General features: G+C 40.4%; 1 protein-coding gene across 5 annotated transcripts in view; it reads left to right on the forward strand.

Moving 5' to 3' along the window:
* The window catches only part of CPT1A (carnitine palmitoyltransferase 1A), a 72,263-nt gene extending 50,127 nt beyond the window's left edge, over positions 1 to 22,136 (forward strand). For all 5 annotated transcript variants that reach the window (XM_034770436.1, XM_034770437.1, XM_034770438.1 and 2 more), the window contains 8 exons: positions 616 to 721; positions 5,065 to 5,181; positions 6,057 to 6,221; positions 7,465 to 7,599; positions 11,702 to 11,854; positions 13,544 to 13,648; positions 15,329 to 15,421; positions 18,968 to 22,136. In XM_034770436.1, coding sequence (XP_034626327.1) covers positions 616 to 721; positions 5,065 to 5,181; positions 6,057 to 6,221; positions 7,465 to 7,599; positions 11,702 to 11,854; positions 13,544 to 13,648; positions 15,329 to 15,421; positions 18,968 to 19,054 — 961 coding nt within the window. In that variant the 3' untranslated portion in view covers positions 19,055 to 22,136. The remainder of the gene's footprint in view (positions 1 to 615; positions 722 to 5,064; positions 5,182 to 6,056; positions 6,222 to 7,464; positions 7,600 to 11,701; positions 11,855 to 13,543; positions 13,649 to 15,328; positions 15,422 to 18,967) is intronic.
* Positions 22,137 to 23,877: the final 1,741 nt, after the last annotated feature.

The raw sequence follows: 23,877 nt of genomic DNA on the forward strand, positions 1-23,877 counted from the left end.
ATCAGTCACTTTTTTTCCATGTTTCTTAAGCATCATATGTACCTGTGTCTTACTTTTCATAATTCACAGCCAGTTGTAGCGTCATAGTCATGCTGAAGTTTGTGAGTAACCACAACAAGCAACATTTAAGTTTGTGATGATGTTTGGCCCCCAAGAAAACTTTAAAATTTCAGATTTTCTTTTAGTTAAAAATAAATGCACTTGTCTATTTGAAAACTTAGAAATTTTCAATATCTGGATTTTTCAAACAGAAGTAAAATGGTTAACTGCCTTTATTTATTATTACATAGCTTTTAAATACAAATCCTAATATACAGTTGTAAATTATAATCTAGCATTGCCAAATTTACTTGACAGGCAAAATTCACAGAATACATCAGCTTGTTTAACTCTATTCACTTTGGTGGAGTTGCACCTGTTTTTGCTTCTATTGCATTTGGCCCAGTGAATTTATAGGCTGGTTATTTCTGTAGCATGTTTTTAAATCTTTTCTCTTCTATTCGTCACCTGGAATTGTGTGCTGGTATATCTAATTGAAAGAGAGATTCAACAAGGTGTCACTTTGAATGAAAACTTTTAAACATACAAAAAAAATCTCCAATTTTTTTTTTTAAGGTGGTTTGACAAAACATTCACTCTTGTAGTGTTCAAGAATGGCAAAATGGGCCTGAATACAGAGCATTCTTGGGCAGATGCTCCTATTGTTGGACACCTTTGGGAGGTGAGTGTTTCTATAGCTGACAAAGTAAGGTAATGGAAAGGATTCTCATCTTGGTTGGTTCTGTTTTGTGAATCCTGAGGCTAAAGTTTGTTTAAAGCTATGCTTACTAAGAAAGTTGTGTGTCTGATATGTGAGTTCTTAGTATTTCATGTGGGTACGCATGTGCTCCATATGCCTGAGACCAGAAAATTTTTCCAAGCAGTGTCCGTTGATTTGCCCCTGCACCTCTGCTCTCCTCATGCTTTGCACCAAGAGTATAAGGGATAGGGTGGACCTACTGCCTCTCCACTTCCTTCTTACTGCCATATGGCCTGTGTCAGAACCTCCCAGGGTCTGGAGTGTCTCCTTTTTTCTAGACTTCAAACATATAAATATTTCAAAGTTTTATCTTTAGTGATAGAGTTTAGTTGTATTAATTTAGTTAGTTAGATTCTAACCCTTCCTCCCTGGGAACCTGTCTGCCTCCTGGTACGAAATTAGATTATGCCCAGAGCACTGGGCTTCAAAACTGTGTCCTTTGCCCTTACTCTTTCTTGGTCAGAAATGACTACCAGCGCTGCCTTAAAGAAGCACATATCTCCACGAGGTGCAATATCTGTCACTCCAGCCCTAGCAGAACCTGACAGGTGTTGCAATTCCACCTTAAAAAGCAGTTCATGGAAAAGGTTATTTGGACCCAATCAGACTTGGGCTGGGAGAGAGACCTTCTCCCTTTCTCCTGTACATCATCCAGAGTCAGCAAGGAGCATGACAGAGGATGCAAAAGTCATAATACCCTGGACCTTGCACCTCAATCACCTTAACCCAACCTTCCCTCTTCTCCCCCCGCCAGTAGATATTTTTGATGGGATGATTGGGAGTTGTGAACCACTATTGATGCCATTTTCATCCAATCCTTGCATATACTTGGTCATCTAGCACTCTTTTCCCACAGCTGAAGTGTAATAACAGACAAGAGAGTGCTGAATGTCATCCATTCCAGCTATATCATCACATTTCTCTCCGTACCCTCTCCAAAATCTCCTTCCCTATACCTCTTCAGGGACCATTCTCACGAGGAGATTCTCCTCCAGGGTGTAGAATCCCTCCTCCAATGGGGAGTGATCGAGTAGGTGCCTCTTCAACATCAAGGAAAGGGTTTCTATTTCTAGTAGTAGTAGCAGCACAGTTCAGACATAATGGCTTTGCCATTGTCCTATATTTAGACGACTGGCTTTTTGCAGGAAGGGTGTGCTTAGAAGCCGTTGCATCAGCCTCATCATTGCTTCATCTGTTATCCCTAGAAATCTATGTAAACATGGAAAAGTCTATCTTGATACAAAAGCAGATTATAGAATTTATAGGAACAAGTCTAGACCAATTAGGGCAACGGCTTATCTCACGCCATGATCAACTTGATAGATCAGATCATGCACAACCCTTGAACATTGGTTCAGATTTCCCTTTTTCTCTTGGGGTATATAGCATCCTGTTCTTCTGTCATGCTATTTGTCAGACTCCACTACATTGCCTGTGGGCTTGGCTCCAAATAGTGTGTATATATACACCAGGCAAGTATAACGTGAACATCAGAGTGAGGGCCTCGCTAACTTGATGGAAAAATCCTGGACAAGTCTCTGTGGGTTCCTTTCCTATCCCTTACACCCAACAAGACGATAATTCTGGATGCCTCTCTGCTAGGCTGGGGAGCCTATGTGGACAGTAACGTGGTGCTGGACACTTAGATGAAATCAGATTGCATATAAATCTCCTGGAACTCTGGGCAGTCTGAGAGACTTGCAAAGCATTTCTACCATTCATCCAGTCTCACCATTTATTCATAGTGTCCAAAAATATTTCATACTGTCAGAAAATATAACAATCATATTCTACATAAACAACCAGGGAGGAGCGAGATCCATTCCCCTGGGTATAGAAGCAGTCACCTTTATAGAACTGATTTTATCAAAAAACATTATGCTATCAGCAGGGTACTGTCCAGGAATCCAGAATTCAGTGGTAGGCAGCCTCAGCAGGTATTTCACCATCAATCGCAAGTGAGAGCTACACAATTCACTAGTGAACAGCATCTTCACTTGTGGGGAAACCCCACTTGGGACCTGTTTGCTTCTAAGGCAAATAGGAAATGCAGCACATTACTCCAGGGGAGCTCAGGGAAAGCACTGCAGAGGCGATGTTCTCCTACTGCTTTGGACAGATCACTTCAGCTATGCTCTTCCCTCTCATTCCGCTATTAACTCAGGTTCTACAGACGATTCGACTGGACAGGGCATAAGTCATCCTCAGTGCCCCCAAGTGGCCTGGAGAATTCTGGTTTCCAAGTCTGTTGCAAAAGTTGTCCAATCCACCTGTCAGCATTTGGTCCTCTCAGATCTCTTGACTCAGGAGAATGGCAGTCAAATATCCAAACCCGGATGCGCTTCATCTCACAGCTTGGCATCAAACCTAGAACATACTCTCTGTGCAGAGTAAGAGGCGATCAGGGCGCTGGCGTGGACCAGCAGACACTGCTTGCAACAATTTTTAGGTCTCAATGTGCTTCCCTACATTGGAATACAGATAGAACTCAAGTTACAAAGGTAGATAACTTCCCGTTATCTTAATTTGCACATGTAGTTGTGCACAAAGTTTTATTTGGTTTATAATCTGTGACATGCATTTCACTCAACTTGCGTGCATATTTCTGAAGTTCTTACTTTTTGTGCTTTATATGAAATTGTGATTGTGAAGAATTTAAGGAAGCATACTATCAAGGCTGAACACTCTTCTAAACCATTCTTTGACAGGGCTGCAGATTGACATGTTCAGGTTGTTCATTGTTATGTATACTTTCAGTGAGTGGAGTGAAGAAGTGCCCTCCCCCCCCTTTTTTTTTAAATGCCCATCTGTTTCTCTGTCTCCTGGCCCTCCTATTTTATTTCATTGTCAACACAGTTCATTGCCCCAAAACATTGTTTGATCTTTTCACCTTTTAGAATTTAAGCATATATCCACCCTTATTTACTCTAACAGCTCTCAAAACCAGTACAAAAAGGGTAAATTGGTTGCTTTGGAGACCATTTCAACTTTATTTTACATTTGTCTGTAATACATTTGTCCAAAGTGATTTGTCTTTTTCATACATTTTTGGTATTAGCTAGTAGTTTTTAATATTTCAGCAGGGAATATCCACATCTAAAAGCCTAGTAGTCTTTCTGTCGTCCCTAATTAGAAATTGCAAAGGGATTCTGGGACTGAGATTGCCCCCAAGAGTCTAATTCTGACTAGCTTTTCTATTCAATCACTAGAGAGGAAAAATTCTTCTAATTCTTGTTTTAGGGAAGCACTGACTATTATTTGTTTATCTCCTTTCCTTAATAAAGGTGCTTTTAGGGTGTGGAAACAACTTCTTGCTAATATCTTAGAAGCCCAAGAATAAATTGAATTTGGTTTAATTTTCTAAAGGATTAACTACTGCTAGCTGATTATACCTAAAGATATAGTAAATTAATTATTAGATTCTAAGTACCAGTTGTGTACCAAGTGTTTGGCATGTTCTATCCGTCCAGTGGAGAAACTCAATAAGAAACAAAAGATTGAAAGTATACATGGAATAACAGGTTTGCTACAGAGATTCCCTGTTCTGTACTCAGTGTGTGCTGCCACTGTGTTGACCAGATATCAAATATCAACTTGGACTCATGTTGAGAAGGAGAATATAGACGTCAGTGGGACAGTCACTTTCTTCTCTAGTCTAGTTTACTGTGCTGCTGCTGCTGAGACCTACACAAATTTATGGAAAAGGTCTTTATTGCATTTGTGGTAAGACATACTGTGGAACTCCCATTTTTACAGTAAAACTGTTTCTGTTCATTTAAGAAATCAAATATTTCTACCATGAATACTAGCAGTCTATAAAAAGTGCTTACAGTAAACATAAAAAAACAAGAGGCAGCATTCATGTATTTATTATCTAGATATTTTTACAAGTCTTTATCTTATAAATCAAGAGGCAGCTCTTATCTAGAATCAGGCTAATATCCCAGTAGCTCAGTCTCTGCTTTTGTTAATGCAAGGTTCTGGTTTAAAGTAAACAAATCCATTGTGGTGGCACTTTAAGAAAACTCCTGCACCAGAGCTGCACGCCTGGTCTAAATACGAGAGAGAGAAATTGAATGTTCAGTGCATTAATGAACATATGTCTGCAGATACTGTTTTGCGTTCTGAATCTAGTAATTAATATTTCTGTAGGTTGAAAATGGAATTGAGTTAGCCTAACTCCAAAATGAAATGCATTTGAACTCTATAACCTGAAACTCTTTATTGTACAATACATGTAGTTACATATGTCTTGTTCTTTGCAGAATGTTATGTCTTCTGATTGCCTTCAACTGGGCTATACAGAGGATGGTCATTGCAAAGGAGACATCAATCAAAATATTCCTTTCCCCACCAGACTACAGTGGGAAATCCCTGAAGAAGTGAGTGCAAAACCGCAGCTAAGTTCTTGAGTTCATTTTACTTCTCTTAGTCAGTAGTTACCTTACAGAGAAGATAACTTGCCCCTCTATGCTTCAGTTCATTGGAGCCTTTTCAGAGGTTCAATTATATGTGTTTCACATGAGGAGCCTTGGAATAAGAGACAACCACAGCAGTTGGGTTTCTTAAACTGAGAGGACTTTTAATAAAGGCTTTCCTTCAAAAATGTTCAATTTTTTGCCCAGATTACTAGTAGGACCTTAACTAGGTTGCACTTGCTAATTTGTGCATACCAGCATTGAAAAATGGCTATCCGTAATTTTTCAAAGATTTAACAGCAGTATTCTAGTGTCACTAAGATTTCATTATTTCATTCAATTTATGCTCCAGAGCACTTGTTTGCTATGTAATATAAGCGATTGTCCATTTATAGCTTACCTAAAATACATGTTGTTATACAGTAACCGTTCATTTTTAATTACTCACTAATACATAAAACTGTGAATGTAAGTCAGTTGAATAGGGGTGTCTGCAGAAAACGGAGTATATTCCCTTCTTTCCTTTCCTGTATTTTACCTGGGGCCCGAGGAACCAGAAGGCTTTATAAATGTAATCATATAATACTATTTAAGCTCTAGTGACTTAGAAAACATTTCAGAATATGAAAATCAGAAAAATTTTGCTGGATTCCTGGAAGCATATGGGAGTTTAAATAGCTTTCTGGTCAGATTTTTTTAGCTATTTATTTAAGGCGGGGGGCAGAATATATTATTTAGCTATAAATAAAATATATGAATGAGCTTTTTATCATTTTCTTAAAGAAATAGTGCAATTTTGTATTATGTATGTATTTTAAAAAATGTGTTGCTGTTTTTAGTGCCAAGAAGTGATTGAGAGGTCCCTGTGCACTGCGAAATCTCTAGCAGATGATGTGGACTTCTGTTCTTTTCCCTTTGATGCTTTTGGGAAAGGGTTAATCAAGAAAGCTAAAATAAGCCCTGATGCCTTTGTGCAACTTTCCCTTCAGCTTGCTCACTATCGGGTAAGAACCAACAGTATCTGGTTACTTACAGAATGTCATAAAAATGGATATAATAAAGCTGTACCATGGCTAAAAATATACAGACATCTAAGATGCTTAGACTTCAATCCAACTTCTACTAAAGTCAGTGGAGACACTCCCTTTGACTTCAGTGGGAGTTAAATCAGGCTCTAAATGGTCTGCTAGCTGGAAATTCATGATTCCAAAGGTCATTTTTATGACTGACACACACACACACACACACACTCTCTCTCTCTCTCTCTCTCTGCTGCTTAATTAGTGATCTATTTACAGAAGTCCTGCACTTAAAGGAAATGGATTTGATTATCTAGTAGGTATTTTTTCATATGTAACATCTGTTATCTTAAACCATACAAATTTACTTTAACGTTTTTTCATCATATATGTTTGGTTACTTCAATAGTGTTCATAGATATTTGGACTGTTTTCTTTCCTCTTTGGTTAATCCTCCATCTGTAATATGCTTTTAGACACATTTCTGTGTCAGAAAGATTCCCCATTCCTGTTGTTGACTTCGCTTGGTAGCTTTTCTCAGTTTAAGGTATTTGCACTCCATTTTTCTGATGCTGTTGTAGATGGAATCTCTTTTTAACATGATCATAGAAATTTAGATTTTCTCACTACTGCAGCCAATTTTCTCATCCTGAATTCTGAAAGTATCCATGAATGCCCCTTGTCAGGCAACGACCCTGAGCAATAGTTCATATCATTATTACTTGCAGCCTTCATTAGAAGGAGTAACTGGCTTGCACACCTGTCCTGACTTGTATTTTAACCAGAAAGCTGCTGATACATATTAATTGGTGATGTGTAACTTCCTTGGTAAATTTTAAAATCAGTGCATGGGCTGTAATGTGCCCAAGTACAGTAATATGTAGGAACCTTTCCATTGACTGTTCAAATGGGCTTTGGATCAGGCCCTGTCCAGCTATAGAGGATTATGTAGGAAAAAAATGTGTGGGATCGTTTTTGTTAGGCTTTTGGTTGCTTTTATCAGAAATTTTGGGAAGTAGTTGTTGAGCCAATTTTGTTTTCATAGACTTTAGGATACAGACTGTGTTTCAAGTTTTAGGATGAATGGAAAAATACTTTAGTTTGGTCAATTTAATTTATGGTGTGATTTTTTTTATGATTAGTTTCTGTATGCTTGCCTTGATCTGCTGCTTTATAACACCAGGTTTAGTCTGAGTAGATTTTTCAATCTTCGTTTTTTGTCTCCAAGGACATGGGAAAATTTTGTTTAACATATGAAGCCTCTATGACCCGCCTGTTTAGAGAAGGCAGGACAGAAACAGTGCGCTCATGTACTACTGAATCGTGCAATTACGTTCGAGGCATGGAAGATCCAACCCAAAATGTAAGTTCATTGCAGCAATTCATGATAAATTCTCATAAATTTTGTGTACATATATAGGTATCTGGTAATAAAACACAGACTTCCTGTGACAGTACACTAGATTGCTTTACTGCATTGTCTACCAACCCAGAAATAACATTAACTATACAAATAAACCCCATAATAGGCAGGGCTTTGGAGCAGAGCCCGGAGATGAAGCGCAGACCAGTAGGTTTTTGCCTGGAGCCAGAGCAGAGCAATTCAAAAATTTGATTGCTCCAAATCCCTGATAAAATGGTTTTAAATGCTTAGGAACTACTATATCTTTCTTTCCTTAATGAGGAATAAATATCTAAGTTTGGATCTACACTGCAAAGTTTTGTATGCATAGCTGTGTTGGTCAGGGGGTTGAAAAAACAGTACCCTCTATCTGACATAGCTATGCCAGTAAAACCCCCAGTGTAGACACAGCTATGCCGAAAGAATGCTTCTGTCAGCATAGCTAAGGTTTGGGGATGTGGTGGTGTCATGCCAACAGAAAAACTCCTTCTGTTGGCATTTACTGCATATACAATAGGAGACTCTGCCTGCATAGCTACACCAGCAAAGCATTTGTAGTATAGACAAGGCTTAAATGCAGACTAGTGATGATCTGTACTTCTCTATCATTGCAGCAGGATTTTAGAATTGTTACATAAAAAGAGAACCGCAGTAACTAAAAAACAAGAAGTGACCCTTTTCTTTGCAACTCAAGATTTTCACAAATATAAATCAATTATCATTTTTAAGCGAAAATGTGTTCTCTTCTTAGAAGGAGAAACTGAGCAAATTAATGCTATTGCAAGGTAATTTTCTGTTATGCAAAGTACTGTGCTAGCTATGTTTGTGTTTTACTTTTAAGGAATAAATATTTGGTAGTGGTTGTAATCAGTGATGAACTGCCAAAATTTTAACAACCAGTTCCATATAAAAAGTTCTGTTTTAAGGGATGTGCCACAGTATGTATTTTTTGGTACCTTTCTCCATAAGAAGTGGCAATGCATTGAGTCATTGGGAGTCGTACTTAACAATAAAAAATACGTCCGTATTTTCCCGGGACAGCGATTTAAGAACCAAAAAGCCTGTCCTGTCCGGGAAAATACGGATGTATGTTAACCCTACCTAAAGTTCTTTTTTAAAAAGATGGGCCTGAACTAGAAATGAGCTCCATTTCACATGTGTGGGTCCCTGCCACTCCCTGGGGGTGGTGTGCACATGTGTGGGTCCCAGCTGCTCCCTGCCCCCCTCATTGAAGCAGGTGTGCAGGGTTACTGCCCCGGGAATTGCAGGGCACCAGTGGACGTGGGGCAGGGCTAGCTGGAGGCAGGGGGTGCAGGGCTGGCTGCGGGCAGGGCAGGGGCTGGCTGGAGACAGGGGGATGTGGGGCTGACTGGCTTCGGGCAGGGCCGTAGGGGGGTGTGGCAGGGGCTGGCTGCAGGCAGGGCAGGTGGTTCAGCAGGGGCTGGCTGCGGGCAAGGTGGCGGGTACTCACTGGGAGAGCGGCTCGGAGCAGCCTGAGCAGCAGGACGCAGCCCAGGCCCAGCAGAGCAGCCGGGGACCCACCAGGCAGCAGTGGGAGCCCCAGGGCCAGCGGTTGGGGGAGCAGCAGCAGCAATAGGGCCCGTGCTGAAGGCCAGGCGGTGGCCCACATGGCTCCCACAGCCAGCGCCCCCAGCGGCCGGAGGAGGAATTACATCACTTCCTGGCCAGAGCCCATCAAAGCCGCAGCGCCCCCTTGCTGGGAAGCGGGTTAACAACTGGTTCTAAAACTGCTTCAAAATTTAATGACCGGTTCACGTGAACCGGCGCGAACCAGCTCCAGCTCACCACTGGTTGTAATAGTATGAATGCTGACAAGGGAACACAAACATTTCTGGATGACATCCTCTGATAATACCAATAATACACTCTAGCTAACATAGACATAGAAGAAAATATTGAACTGTAGTGTGGCTCTTAACTATTTAATCTAAAAGCTTCCTTCCTTACCCCTCAGTATTTCTGCTAGTCTGTTGCAAATAACTGCAAAGTCACAAATGTAGCATTATGACCTCACTGTGAGACTGAGCAAGAGAACTCCAGGCCTTGTTATGGGTAAAAGCTTGCGGGGGGGAAGGTTGTGTGGCTTTTTTACACAGATGTTTAGGTTTTCCCATGACATTTACTTATTAAACAGTTAAAAGGTAAATGGAATACAGTCTAAGTAAATGTTTTCTTGACTGTGAATATCTCTTTAAGTGAAGCAGATAGTTCTGCTGCTGCACAGTTGGTAGGGTAAAGTCCTGTTTTACAGCTGTGCAGTGCAGGTCAATGTCTTGTGAACAAACTATTAAGATAACAGAAAACATGTTCATTGTACGCAAGAATTGCCCACATACTGCTAAGTCCAACAATGTGAAAGGTCGAAGTGAGGACACATGTACAGGCTGAATGACGTCGGTTGAAATTGTCACTTTTGAGTTTACAACTACAAGTAGTCATATTGCTGAAGACACCTTTGTGACACCACCATTGAATGAGTCCAGTTAACATCATGTTAAATACCATATTTGCAACTTCATATTACATAGTTTTAAACAAAAATTCACAATTGAAATGGTTACTTTACCCTATGAACTCTTACTTGGTGCTCTCAGACTGATAGTGTAAAGTACTACAATATGTCACGTTTCACAAGATCGCTGGTGCTTTCGATGAGCTTGGAAATTACTTACCTGATTTTCAGATGTGCTGAGCGCTCACAGCTCCTATGGACTTCAGTTGGAGTGCTAGCAATATTGAAAATCAGGCCTAGAATTCAAACTTAATTTTTAAAATTGTTTTTATTTATGACCCTGTGAACTTACTGAATGCCATGCCAGAAAGTCACTGGAAACTGGGTGCGCAGCATCTATGAAGATCTTTCTTTAGGTGCCTAGATTTGAAAATCTGGACCAGGGCTCATTTCAGAAAGTTCTGTGACAATGTCCTATTATTTGGCCAAACATTTTAAAGGTAAAAGTTATAGCCAAGGTTTTTTTTAATTACAGTAGGTCAGATGATTCAACCATCTCAATCACTTACAATTTCTCCAAGTCGTGAATGGGCTTTTCTGAAGGCAGTACTTCAGCCTCTGACAGGATGCTGTTTCTACTCGAATACTCTTTTCTTTTCTTTATTTCTACATCTGATTTTTCCTCCCCGTTTTTCCTGATCTCTTACTTCTCCTTTTCTTTCTGTTTTTCTTCCTGCATCCCCCATGCGCCTTTCCAGCCACCTGTGTTTTTCTATCCCGCTCTTTGCCACTCTTCCCCTTCTTCTTTTATTGAATGCTATCGTTATCTCAAATAACTAACAGGAGAAGTATTAGTAGCTTCTTCTGCCAAACCAAGTAGGCTGTCTAATACCCTATACGGATAGTACGCCATGCTGTGATGGGAGAAGGCTAGGGAAGAAGTGACAAATTATCATACTCTGAGATAGCACACTGGGTGTATGAAATAATCTGACAGAATGTGCTTGACTATCTAGAAAATGAGTGTTTGTTTTATTTAGTAACTAAAATCTTCTATTGCCATTGACTGCACTATCTATCAGCCTCTTAAAATAGCTGTTAAGCTCCCAGTTCTTTCATCAGTTCAATAAGACCTGCTTTTTATAGCTGTCTAAGCAGAGGAATACAAAAACAGAGTAAGATTAGATTTTTTTGTTCTATAATCTCTCAGGAAGCTTGATTTGATTAGATGCATAATGAAGATGCAAACTTCATAAGGCTAGTATTGTAATCATATCTCATGCTATACCTGATTCAGTGAGTTATATCACACGTTTTCTACCAGAAACTATTGACATATATGCTAACTCCAGAAATTGAAATATGTTAAAACTAGAAAAATTGGATTTTAAAAAAATCAGTCCCACATCACTTCAAAGTTCCTTTCCTGATGGTGGTGGTAGTTCCTCATAGCTGGTTTTTGTTGCATACTTTGTCTTGTACTTGGCTTTTAGTGCTGCAGATTGAGACCAGTCACTGTAATTTTGATTTCCCAATTTAAATACCTTCTGTCTTTTTCCTTGGTGTTTTTTTTTTATTATTATTCTTTAGAATGAAAAGAGGTGTAAACTATTCAGGATTGCTGCTGATAAACACCAGCACTTGTATCGCCTTGCCATGACTGGTGCAGGCATTGACCGCCATCTGTTCTGCCTTTATGTGGTGTCCAAATACCTTGGTGTTGAGTCTCCTTTCCTTAAGGAAGTAAGTAACCTTTTTTCATTGCTATCCAGTAGAGCAGCTTCATCAAGTAAACAAAAGATTAGTTATCAATAATTAGTTTTTTCTGATATGAGTTTACTATAATTGTATGTTAAAATGTGTAGTTCTAAGGAAAATGTGAGATTGAGTTGGTTACCCTGACATTTTGAAATATGTTAATGAATGCTAATTTGGCCCTGGTCTACACAACAAAATTACTGCGGTGTAACTATGTTGCTCAGGCGTGTGAATACTCCATACCCCTGAGCGATGCAGTTATACTGATCTAAGTACTGGCGGAAGAGCTTCTCCTGCCGACATAGCTACCGCCTCTTGCAGAGGTGGAGTTAAGTGTTATGTCTTCACCAGAAGCACTACAGTGTCACAGCTGCAAATTTGTAGTGTAGATCTTCCCTTAGTAGTATTCAGCTTTATAGGAGACTAGATAAGCTACAAAGACACAACTTGCAGAAAACTATTTTTGTAGAGTAGTAAGTGTCAGCAGTGGTTCAAAGAGATGTGACAGGTATTGCAAAAAAGAAATGATTGATAGCAATAAAGGCAGTGGAGTTAGGCTTTTAATTTTTCTCTAGATCACATTACTTACATGTAAGGTGAAGTCACTGTAAAATATCACCCTTTGAAGTTAATGTTTGCTTAGGAAACCACATGTGTGGAGATACATAAATGTTACGGATTATCACACTAACAGAAGAAAGTATTATCTTGATCAGCGGCCCAGCTGTGTGCTTAAAAAAATCCAAACACGGCTGCCTGGCCCGGTGCGTGGCGGGGTCCAGGTCTCAGCTCTGGCTGCCCCAGCTCTGGCTGCCCCACCCCGCACGTGGCACACTTGGCCCCACTCTGTGGAGGAGTCTTTGGGCGGGGAGCATAGAGGTCTGTAGGGGGCTTAGCGGGGTGGGCGCTATGGTTCTCAACCTGTGGCCCATGTAACAATTATAAATATAGGTTGAGAACCACTGATCTTCTTTAGTGAAATTAAAGAACCTTATTATATAGTTTGGGTTTGTAAGTTCTAGACAAGCAAAAATGGTGCAGTATTGCATTTGCTTTCTCATAGATGACAAAAATTCTTTGCTGCTTCATTCCATAAAAGATTAATCAAGTGTGTGATCATTGCCTGGGTCACAGAGATTAATGAATGTAATGATCAGGCTGAAGAGGAAAACAACTTTTTGCAGTTTTCCTTAGTCCTGTCTTGAAACTGATGTGCTATAACTAGAGATTACACAGAACTCTTACTTTTTTGTAAGGGTTACAGTTTCTTAATACTTTACTGTTGCAAATCAAGGGCCTGACCCAAAGCCCATTGAAGTCCATGGAAATCTTTTCACTGACTTTAGTGGGCTTTCGATCAGATCCCTAGTGATCACTCTTCTTATTTCAGCAAGCCTTTTCCAAGCATGATACTAACAGGAACTTATCTGTTTTCTGTATGGGATCAATGTCAAGGCCTTGTGTGCTGCCTTTTTTTTTTTTAACATAGCTTGTCCTGAAATATAGATAATTCATTTTAACCTGTTCGTTCCATTGGGAATGTTTATTGGAGTTCATATTTAGTAGTAGTGCTTTATTAAGCAAAGTCTTGTAGCTTAGCTTGATCACAACTACTTAATTGCAAAACACAAGCTGCCCATATGCACATTACTCTGGACTTCATATGCTCTAAAGGTTTTGTCAGAGCCTTGGAGGTTGTCAACAAGTCAGACACCACAGCAGCACATTGATCTGGAGAAGAACCCTGAGTTTGTATCCAGTGGCGGAGGCTTTGGACCTGTAAGTTTGGGGTTTTTAAAAACCTATTTTGTAATGCATACTTCTTAAATAGGGGCTTAGTTTGTAAGCTCCTAACTTGAAACTTTATCTCAGTAATAAGACTGAAGACTTGTTGGGAGATGTGTGTTAATGTTTTCCTTTTGTATGTATGTGCACAGGAGAATCTGTTGTCTTGGCTTTGTTCTTTTCTTTCAGACTAGATAAATTGGGTGGGTCTTGCAGAGGAATCCAGGTATGCTAGGCAGACATAACTATACCATGAAATCTGGTGGATGGGGGCTTACTTCACCTCTTACTTGTGGGATTTGTGTTCATTATGACATATTCCCATTTTTTGCTGAACAACCATTGAGAACGCAGAGTAGCTGCAGATGAAGGCTCATATGTACTGTACCTATTTTTGTTAGATTCCCCCCAATCAGAGGCGGGGATTGCAGTATATATCCTGTGTGATACTGTACTCTGACCAGCTAATGAGCCTGAAAATACCTTTAAATCACATCCTTGGTATGATTTTTATCTTTTCTCCAGTACACTGAGATACGTGTTTTTTTTTTTTTTTTTTTTTTTTTAAATTGCAATGTCATAAAATAAGAGCTCCCCAAAGGGGTGTTCAAATTAGGAGGCTTCGGCATTTTTTTCCAAATAAGACTTTTACCTACTTAACAAGACTAAGTGAAACTTTCCCCTGGCAGCGTTTGAACCTCTGAAATCCTTTCTATGGGGTAGTTTGACTTGAGAAACATTTCATGAACCACAACATCCAGATTATATATGGCCAGTAATTAGTATCCAAAAGAGGACACTTGCCAACAAAGAAATGTGTCTCAGCCATAGGGATTTCAGTCCATTCTTACTTGTCTTTTCATTTTTGTTCTTACTTATGTTCCATTGTCTCACTCATCATATTCCTTCTTCCTGTTCCTTTTTATTATTTCTTTTGTCTTGCCCCTGAATGTTCTCTTCGCTTCTAAATGGGCTCCCCTCCCCTTGCGACAATGGAAGCCCAAGGACTCATTACTTCCTTACTTCCTAGTTTCTCTGCTCTTCTTTTAATGCTCTACAGAGCACGACCCTGTAGTATAAAGGAAGAGTACTAGGGTATCAGACTGCTCAGCAAGAATGGGAGATGCCCCCATGTGCAGGGAGGATGCATCACATTTAATAAGTAGGAGGTGCACAGCTGGACAGTCCTTCCTCTGTGTATTATAGGATCTGTCCCATGGAGCTGCATTTTGACACTTGAATGGTCATGTGCTGATAACACTGAAGGCAGACCATTTAAACTGTTCTGTGTTCCTCTAAATAGCAGTAATTCTTTGAGCTGAAGCATCATTAAACATACATTAAAACTTATTTTTGCATTACAGCAGAGGTTGTTAACCAGGAGGTGTATCAAACTTTTTAGAGAGCCACTGCAAGCCTTCTGACAGTAATTATAGTAAAAGTGAGGGGCCAAATTTGGCCTGGCTGCCTGTTGTGACCTGACATGCAGGGGTGGGGGGGGGGGACTCCAAGTTAAAAAACAAAAAAACGGCCAAGGTGAAGCATGGTTCAGAAAAGGTCAAGAATCCCAGCTTTAGAGAAAACTTGAAGTTATTTTAATACCTAGTTATAGAACAGGAATTGTGCTGTTATGTATGAGTGTATTAAACCTATTGCTAAATACTTTTTCCACAGGTTGCTGATGATGGTTATGGTGTGTCTTATATTCTTGTGGGTGAACACCTCATCCATTTCCATGTGTCCAGCAAATTCTCTTGTCCTGAGACAGTAAGTGTGGAGTAAAATTACAATTCTATTAACCTTTCCTACACAGCTCAGTAGTGATTTCATTTTCAGATTCGTTTGTGAAATGTCCCTGGAGTCATATTTTTAAAAACATATATCTGAATCTGTAGTATATGGCTTCTCTGTGATTACTCATGCTGACTTTTTTAGATCTGCTGTGAATCTGTTTTTCTCAACTTGTATGTGTAGAATATCTTTATAAACAATGGAAGCTGCCCCCATTCAAGTTCATCCAGACTTTCATACACCATGAAAATATATGGCCTGATCTTTTTCTCTCACATGCAGTGTCATGGGATTCATGTAAGATAGTCCTTATCCATCCAGTAAACACCACTGGTGGATTCTCACTTTTTAATACTGCACATCTTTCTTCAGGCCTTCCACTAGTTGGAGGCATTGGAGCTTTAAGACAGTGCAGAAGGAATGCCACCTCTTTCTGAAAACAAGTATCTCCTAGTCTAAACTATAGTATGTGAAGCTTGTCCACTTATTGTGTTGATCGGTAGTTAATAAACGTGTAGTATATTCTGAAGCTTTTAGTGAGAGTCATCCATTAGGATCAGGTGGGAATATACTGTGATACAGGGTGAGCCTCAGTCATTCATTTTATTTTTTTACTGTTTCTATAAACCTGCTGAATTTTAGCCACATAGATGATCTCATTGTCTTGTTGGAACTGATCTCATAGATAATTTAAGGTATCTTAGCTATGCTTCCAGTGCTACTATTCCCTATTCATAAATGGATTAGGACATAAATTGTAGTCCTTGGATCATGCAAATTCATCCTTTAGTTGCCTCAGTTTTTTTGCCTTACTCATCAGTGAAGTCAGAGTTCCACACCAAGAAGGAAGCACTTTTTATTAGTGACCTTGACTTCAATACTATTTTTACACCCAGTGTGCACTGTGTTCAGTTTTATAAGTGTTTTTTAATCTTAATTCCTTCCTTTCATTATTGATCTTTAACTTACAAGAAGGAAAACTGGTCTGGTTCACAGTTTATTATTAATAGACTAGAGCATTGTTGTACAATGATTTACTATAGTTTTCATAACCCTCTTGTGCCAGAAAGATAAGAGATCCTAACACAAACTCAAGTACAAAAGGTATTTGTGATGGGTTACCTGACGGGTTACCCCCCTTTCCCCCTTCCCCCCCGTGACACCTGATGTACTGGCATACCACTGAGCCTGCCTGTTCCACAGCCTGGGCTCCCTGACACTGTCCTGCTGAGCCAGGCCCTCAAGCCTACTCCTGCACACACACAAGTAGGGACACGCCCAGCTGCAGAAAGACACAGACACTGAAATCAGTTCTGCCTGGGAAGACTCAGCTAGCAAGTTGTGCAGCAGTCGAGTGCACACCACTCTCTGGAGTGCAAACCCAAAATTGTATCGTCTTGCGTTGCACAGAGGACTGACTGTCCTTGTGGAGGAAGATATGCACAGCTTTCCCCCCCCCCCAGTTATGAAAACTGGTTTTAGAGAAAACAAAAACAAGTTTATTAACTACAAAAGATAGATTTTAAGTGATTATAAGGGATAGCAAACAGATCACTGAGCAAATAAAACAAACACGCAAACTAAGCTTAATACGCTAAAAAAACTGGTTACAAATAGTAATTTCTCACCCTAAATGTTGTTTTAAGCAGATTGCAGAGGTTCTTGAAGGCAAGCTGCTCTTGCTTGCAGATTAAAACTCCAGGTATTTCTTTCACAGGCCAAACACCTTCCCAGCCTGGGCTCAGTCCTTCTCCCCTTCCACTTTATCTTTGTTTCTTAGGCCTTGTCTACACTGGCAAGTTTCTGCACAGTAAATCAGTTTTCTGCAGTGTAACTCTTGAGGTATAGACACGGCCAAGCCACTTAGTGCGCAGAAACTCCTCAGTTGCAGCGTTGCAAAAAAAACCACCTCGATGAGCGTTATAAGCCTTACAGCGCAGAGGATCCAGCGCTGTATTGGCAGTGTAAATACATTACAGCGCAGAAAGCAATCAGTTGGCCTCCAGAAGTGTCCCATAATCCCTCAAGTGGCCGCTTTGCTCATTGTTTTGAACTTGGCTGCCCTGGAGATATGCACCCCTCCCCTTTCAGAGCTCCATTTCTGACAGCCGTTGCATGCTGTGCTGATCTGTTCCCGGACGAGAGAGACACGCGCGCGCACACACACACACACCACCCCCCCCCCGGCAATGTAGTAGGATACCCATGGGACAATGGGATTGGGAAACCTGCATCATGTGATGCTGTGCCTGCCCCACGAGGCATTGCAAACCCTTCCCACAGCACCCTGCGGCCAGTTGCACAGTGGGATAGCTACCACAATGCACTACTCTCTTTGCTGTTGCAAGAGCTGCTAATGTGGATACGCTCCACTGTCATAAGGAGCACAGTATGGACACGCAACAACAGTTTAATTCCAGCACTTTAATAAAAGTGGTATAACTTGTTGCACAGAAACTTGCCCATGTAGATATACACTTAGATGTTTCCAGCAGTCATCCTGGGCGGGGATTCAGTGAAGAATGAACTTGATTAAGTCACTCTCCGGCCTTAAATAAGTTTTTCATATAGCGGGAATCCTTTGTTTTCTACTGTGGTCTCTTCCCCCCACCTCCCTCTCTCCCCGAGTGGAAAAGTACTGGTATTCTATTATGGAATCCAGTACAATGTGACTTCGATCACATGACCCCACAGTGTCAAAGCAGCCATGAGTCAGAGGCGGTTTGTAGCATCCCAGGAAGGTGGGAAATTAGCATCGTCAAAGATCTATTGTTTTTCCCATAATGGCTCATCCAGACTGATTGGATTCTGTCTGGTGGGCGTTCCTCAGGTGCAAACACTTTTGTAGTACTGATGTATGTATAGTCAATATTCCTAACTTTAGATACAAAAATCATACATGCATACAAATAGGATAATCATATTCAGTAAATCATAACCTTTCCAGTGATATCTCACAAGACCCATCTTGCATAAAATACATCTTAGATATGCTATAATCATATTAAAACAATATTTCTATAAAGAATATCAGGTGTAGTGTCACAAAATTGTCACCAGAGACTTCATGTTAAAAGATTTCTCCCAGGTCATCTATATTTCCTTATATTTTGGTGTCATTTGAAAGTCGGTTCCTGCTGAGAATTTTTTTTTTTTTTTTTAAACACATCACTCTTTGAAATAGTAATCTGCAAAAGTCAGTGCTGTTCCTGGGGGAGAAAATTTTTCAATTTAACCTACAATAGAGACCAATCTAACTTCAAACTAAAATACAGCTAAATTCCATTTACAAGGAAGAAATGGATAATGGAGGAGGATGCATGCTGAGATAGCCCTCTTATATACTGCATTACAATTATTCAGATTTTCACATTCTCCTACTTCAGTATGAATAGATGACTGCTTCATTCCATAGATTTCAAAATTACAAAAAATGAAAGGAGGAAATAGATAAGTTTGGCTACAAGATTATGGTGGCAGTTCTTGCATTACAACTCTTCCTATATCTTTTTATTCTCTTAGGATTCTCATCGTTTTGGAAAAAACATCAAGCAAGCAATGGTTGACACCATAGCTTTATTTGGCGTTGGTATGAACTCTATCAAGTGATTCCCTAATATCAATGCCAGTGTCCTACCATTGGGGCGAGAACTCTTCTGATCAATGAATGAAAGCAAGGTGTACTACGCAACGGTTGGAGGGGCATTTGGTCATAATCATCCAGTGATCACCTGTGAATAAGGATTCAACACCTAGGCTGAGGTTCAAATGTCCTATCACTTCACAATAGCTCAGAAGAGTTTTCTTCCCATAAGGGATGACTTTTGACATCCTATGTGATTCTAGGGATAGTATAAAGCAACATCATGTGAAAGGCATGTGTACTGTAGCTACTGTAGGCCTGTCTCAATTTTGTGTACATTTAGTAACTTTTTACTTAAAATCTGGGTCTTACTTGTATTTCATAAATGAGTGGATAAAATTTATTAAGTCAATCTTAATCAGCAGAAAGTATTTGACTTCATATGTACTGGTAGCAAAACATCAATTGGTATATCTGCTGCTTCTGTCTGAGAGTGACAAGACTTGTGGGTATTCATCTAGGTTGTCACTTTTTAAAGATATTTCTTTGCATTGAAAATATATCACAACCTGACATAACCTAATGTAATGCACTAACTGAAAATATACTGTGCTTCTTGGAAATAAGTATATGCTACAGTGGGTAGTAAAATAGTTGCATTACATAAAAGAATGGCAGGTATCACCTATTTTCCTCTGTTTTATAAGCATATAGTTTGCCACATCTTAATTTTATTACCATATGAACATACCTGCATGTTGTATGAGCCAGTGCCTTAAAAATGAAAGGCCTCAATACAGGGAAACCTTACACTGTGGGGTTCTTGTTTTTTGAATTATTTCTATACATTTTCTATGCTGAACAAGGGGAATGGGATTGTAAATTTAATTCTCAAGTTGATTTATTTAGGCAACATAGGATGAGTTCATGTTTTTACACGTTGCAATTTGGCTGAGGGCCTCTATGTGAAATGCCCCTTTATCTGTCTAATGAAAGATTAATCCTGGTGAGACAATGAATTAACTTTGTTTCAGAACCACCACATTTCTAAAAATCACCATTTTGCTGTGTAAGTCACCAAAGATAACTGCTGCATCTCATGTACGTTTTTCTCTGGGACTCCAGGGAACGTAGCCATTAGTACATACAAACCCGTTGGGCAATCCATAGAAGAAGACTGTCTGCAGCTAAGGAACTGCATCTTGTCTACCCTCATGTTTAAAGCAGCACCCACCACATTTCCAAACATCTTTAAGGGGAAAGGATTAAGACAGTCAAATGGTAATGCCAGAATGGTGAAATCTAGCATTCTCTGGTCTCTGCCTGGAGAGGCTCTGGGTAGGACCATGGAGAATCAACACACAGTTAATGAGGAAAGCAAATGGGGAGGGAGAGAGAAAGGAAAAAAAAACTGAGCAGTACCACTCAAAAAGGTATATAATGGAAATTTTAAAAGCAAAGTAAAGAAACCTTCACAGTTCATGGTTGCTATGAAATTAAATGAAGTAGCTTTTGTGATACCTCTCTTCCCTGGGATTCAAGTTGTGTTCATTTTAGACAGTCTTTATATCACACAGAGCCTAAGCAGCATAAAATGTGGCAAGTACTTGTAAGAGCAACTGTATATAAAAGGATCATGTAACATATACAGTGGTGGTCAGTACAAAAATGACTGCTGCTCCAGGGCTATAACAACATTAACAGCCCTGTAAAGGAAAATGTCAAATTTATCTTTAGATTGAGAATATGAATATTTTCTGAGCATTATCTTGTTTTGACTCTGCCACGTAAATTTTTTTTCCCTCTGGGTTTCACACAAATTTAATACACAAGTTTGGGAAGAGGCCCAGATGCATAGTCATGTAAATATTGTAATGCAGGAACTCGACAGAAGTGGGCCAGATAATTTTTATTGGGTCAGATACAGTGTGCAGGCAAGGAGCTTATCAAATAAGCCTTACTGCAACTGGCAGGCATGGCATCTAATCAGACTACTGCAGCAACTTCACAGTGAATTGTCCTTTTGGAGCTGCAGAAATCATGCACTATTTATAATGATCACTGACCAATCTGTATTAAATTAACATTGACATATTAGCTTGTAGGAGAATTTTTTATTAAGAAAATATTTAGGTTTGACTCTCAGGTTTTAAATGTTACATATGTAATTGTAGGTAGTGCAGTTATCAATGCAATTTTACATTCCTTAAGAGAATGTAAATATAATTGGCACAGGAAGAGTTTGTTTTTATTGTACATGTTGAAAAGGATGATAAGTCTTATGTATTTTTTATTTGGAGCAGATAATTTCTAAACATGGTTTGTATTTCATTTATCTTAGAATGTCAACTGCATGTAAATAAAAATGTGCTCTTTTGGATGTAAATCTTAAAAATGCACAGTGAATGTAGGTTATCATTAATTAAAAATTTTTTAATCTTCCTATCCTCTACATTATGTACACACAGTGAAACTGCTCACTTTTGTTTGCTTAAGTTGTATGAAAGTGACAGTTTACCTCTAATTTTTTAGTGTGGTACACATAATACTAAGAAGCACGGCCAAGTTAAAATATTGTGTATATATTTAGAAAAATTCTTGATTGGTTGATTCTCAACCAGTGATTTAAAGAGGACAAAACTAAGGTTGAGTAGGCAATAGAATTTGGTAGGAATTATAGTAAATCAGTTATTACATGGCATTGAGGAATTGGCTGGACAACTGAATTGTGCATTTCCAGATTTTCTAATATTTAGCTTTTTGGTGTGATTTGGGAAACTTAATATTTAGGTGTTAACACTTACTCTGGTTGATGGTCCTAACTATTTTTAAAGTTTTGTTTTTTGTTTTTTGGTGGGAATATGGATTAGGGTGTCTGACTTTAGCCCCACAAGTTTAAAAAAAGTTCCTAATTTATTATGCTTTGTACCATATTGATTTCCTATATCAGATTTACTAATTTATACTGGTTTTATCATGCTCATTTACTCCACTTGTACTATCTTTTCATCAGTTATTTACATCTAACACTTCTAGTTTGTTCTTTAATTATATTTGTTCCGCCTTTCTGACTCTGAACAATAAAAATTAAGGGTTTCACAATTATCACTCATCCTTTTGGAGTCTTCTTCCTTACCCTTTGCTCCCATGTCTCTGCTCGTGGACCTAGGGTTACCACCTTGCCAGTATTTGAGCAGCCTGGCTTTTTTTTTTTTTTTTTAAACGAATTTGCCAGTTGCCAGAAAAATTATTTAATCTACCAAAGTTGTTTATGTGGGTCTAAAGATTTGCGTAATTATCATAATACATTGGGATATCTAACGTTAAAAGTTTGTGTCCAGCTAAAGATGCTGCAGTGTTCCCACTGCCACAGTTTAAGCAATAACAGATCAAAACTGTTGAAAATACAGCAGCTGTATGCTAGGGTTTTCAGGCATCCGGTTTTCGACCAGAATGCCCGGTCAAAAATGGACCCTGGTGGTTCCGATCAGCACCACTGACCAGGCCACAAAAATCTGGTCGGCGGTGCAACAGGGCTAAGGCAGGCTCCCTAGCTCTGCACGGCTCCTGGAAGTGGCTGGCATGTCCGGCTCTTAGGCACAGGGGTGGTTGGGGGGGGGGGTTTGCTGTCCCTGCCCTGAGCGCTGGCTCCGTAGCTCCCATTGGCTGGGAACCAATTGGCTGCGGGGGTGGCTTCTGCGGGTGGGGATAGGGGACTGAGCCCCCTGGCCTCTCCACCTAGGAGCCAGACATGCCGGCCGCATCCAGGAGCTGCCTGAGGTAAGCGCTGCCCGGCCAGAGCCCATACCCTGGACTCCCTCCTGCACCCTGAACACCTCATGACCCCACCCCCAGAGCCTGCACTCCCAGCCAGAGCCCTCACCCCCTCCCGCACCGGTGAAAGTGAGCGAGGGTGGAGGAGAGCGCGAGTGATGGAGGGAGTGAGCAACGGCAGGGCAAGGCTGTTAATGAGAGATTTGCCTCAGATGAGAGTGAGACAAATGTTAATCTTATCTATATATGTTATCCCTATAGATACTGTAAGTGGCTGTTGGGGGAGGGGAAGGGGGGAGTTGCCTTGTGACTGGGGGTTGGTGGTGCTGTGGGTTTTTTGCATTTCAAAGGTGGTAACCCTCCATGGACCTGTAAATCCACATGCTGTTAAAGTCTATTAGAATAGAATTGCTTGAAGGAATGAATGTGGGAGTTAAATTAACTACATTTAAAACATTTGCAGGAGCACCTACAGCTATGGCTCAGTGCTAGTTTTAACTTTATTTTTAAACACCAACAAAGACTCGGGCACAACAACACTAGTTCACGCCAAGCGTTTGGAAGTCGGGTAATGATACGGTCGTAAGGATAAAAAGGTGGGCACTAGAGGGCAGCATGGCACCAAGCAATAGATCAAACACTACGGCTAGGGCCCTGAGAAGCCGCGCCCTCCTTGCATTAGAGCTCAGGGGGTATCAAAAGCCACCTTGGTGGTTTTCTCCTTAGGCCTCCAGCTTTGTTTCCTTACCCCAACCTCTCTCCCGCCCCCCACCCCTTATTCTGAAGTCTCTGTGCTCGCAAAGCATGAGTACACGCTGCTGAGCACTGTCCCCACGAGGGGAACGGACGGACCCCCTCAAAATGGCCGTTCCCGGGCTGGGCCGGAGGCAGCGTGGTGCAGAGCGCACTCTCTGGTCCCTTGCCCTCCATCCTCCCACGCGCTGCTGGGCCGGGCGAGGGCAGCCATGCGGAAGCCGGGGAGGGACTCGGACACTGCCCTAGAATGCAGCCCTGCTTCTGTGCGCGGCGGCATTCCCCGGGGCTCTCGCGCCCGCCTTTGTTGTCCTGCGCACGC

Source organism: Trachemys scripta, chromosome 4, assembly GCF_013100865.1.
Source record: "Trachemys scripta elegans isolate TJP31775 chromosome 4, CAS_Tse_1.0, whole genome shotgun sequence".
NCBI classification, from domain to species: domain Eukaryota; kingdom Metazoa; phylum Chordata; order Testudines; family Emydidae; genus Trachemys; species Trachemys scripta.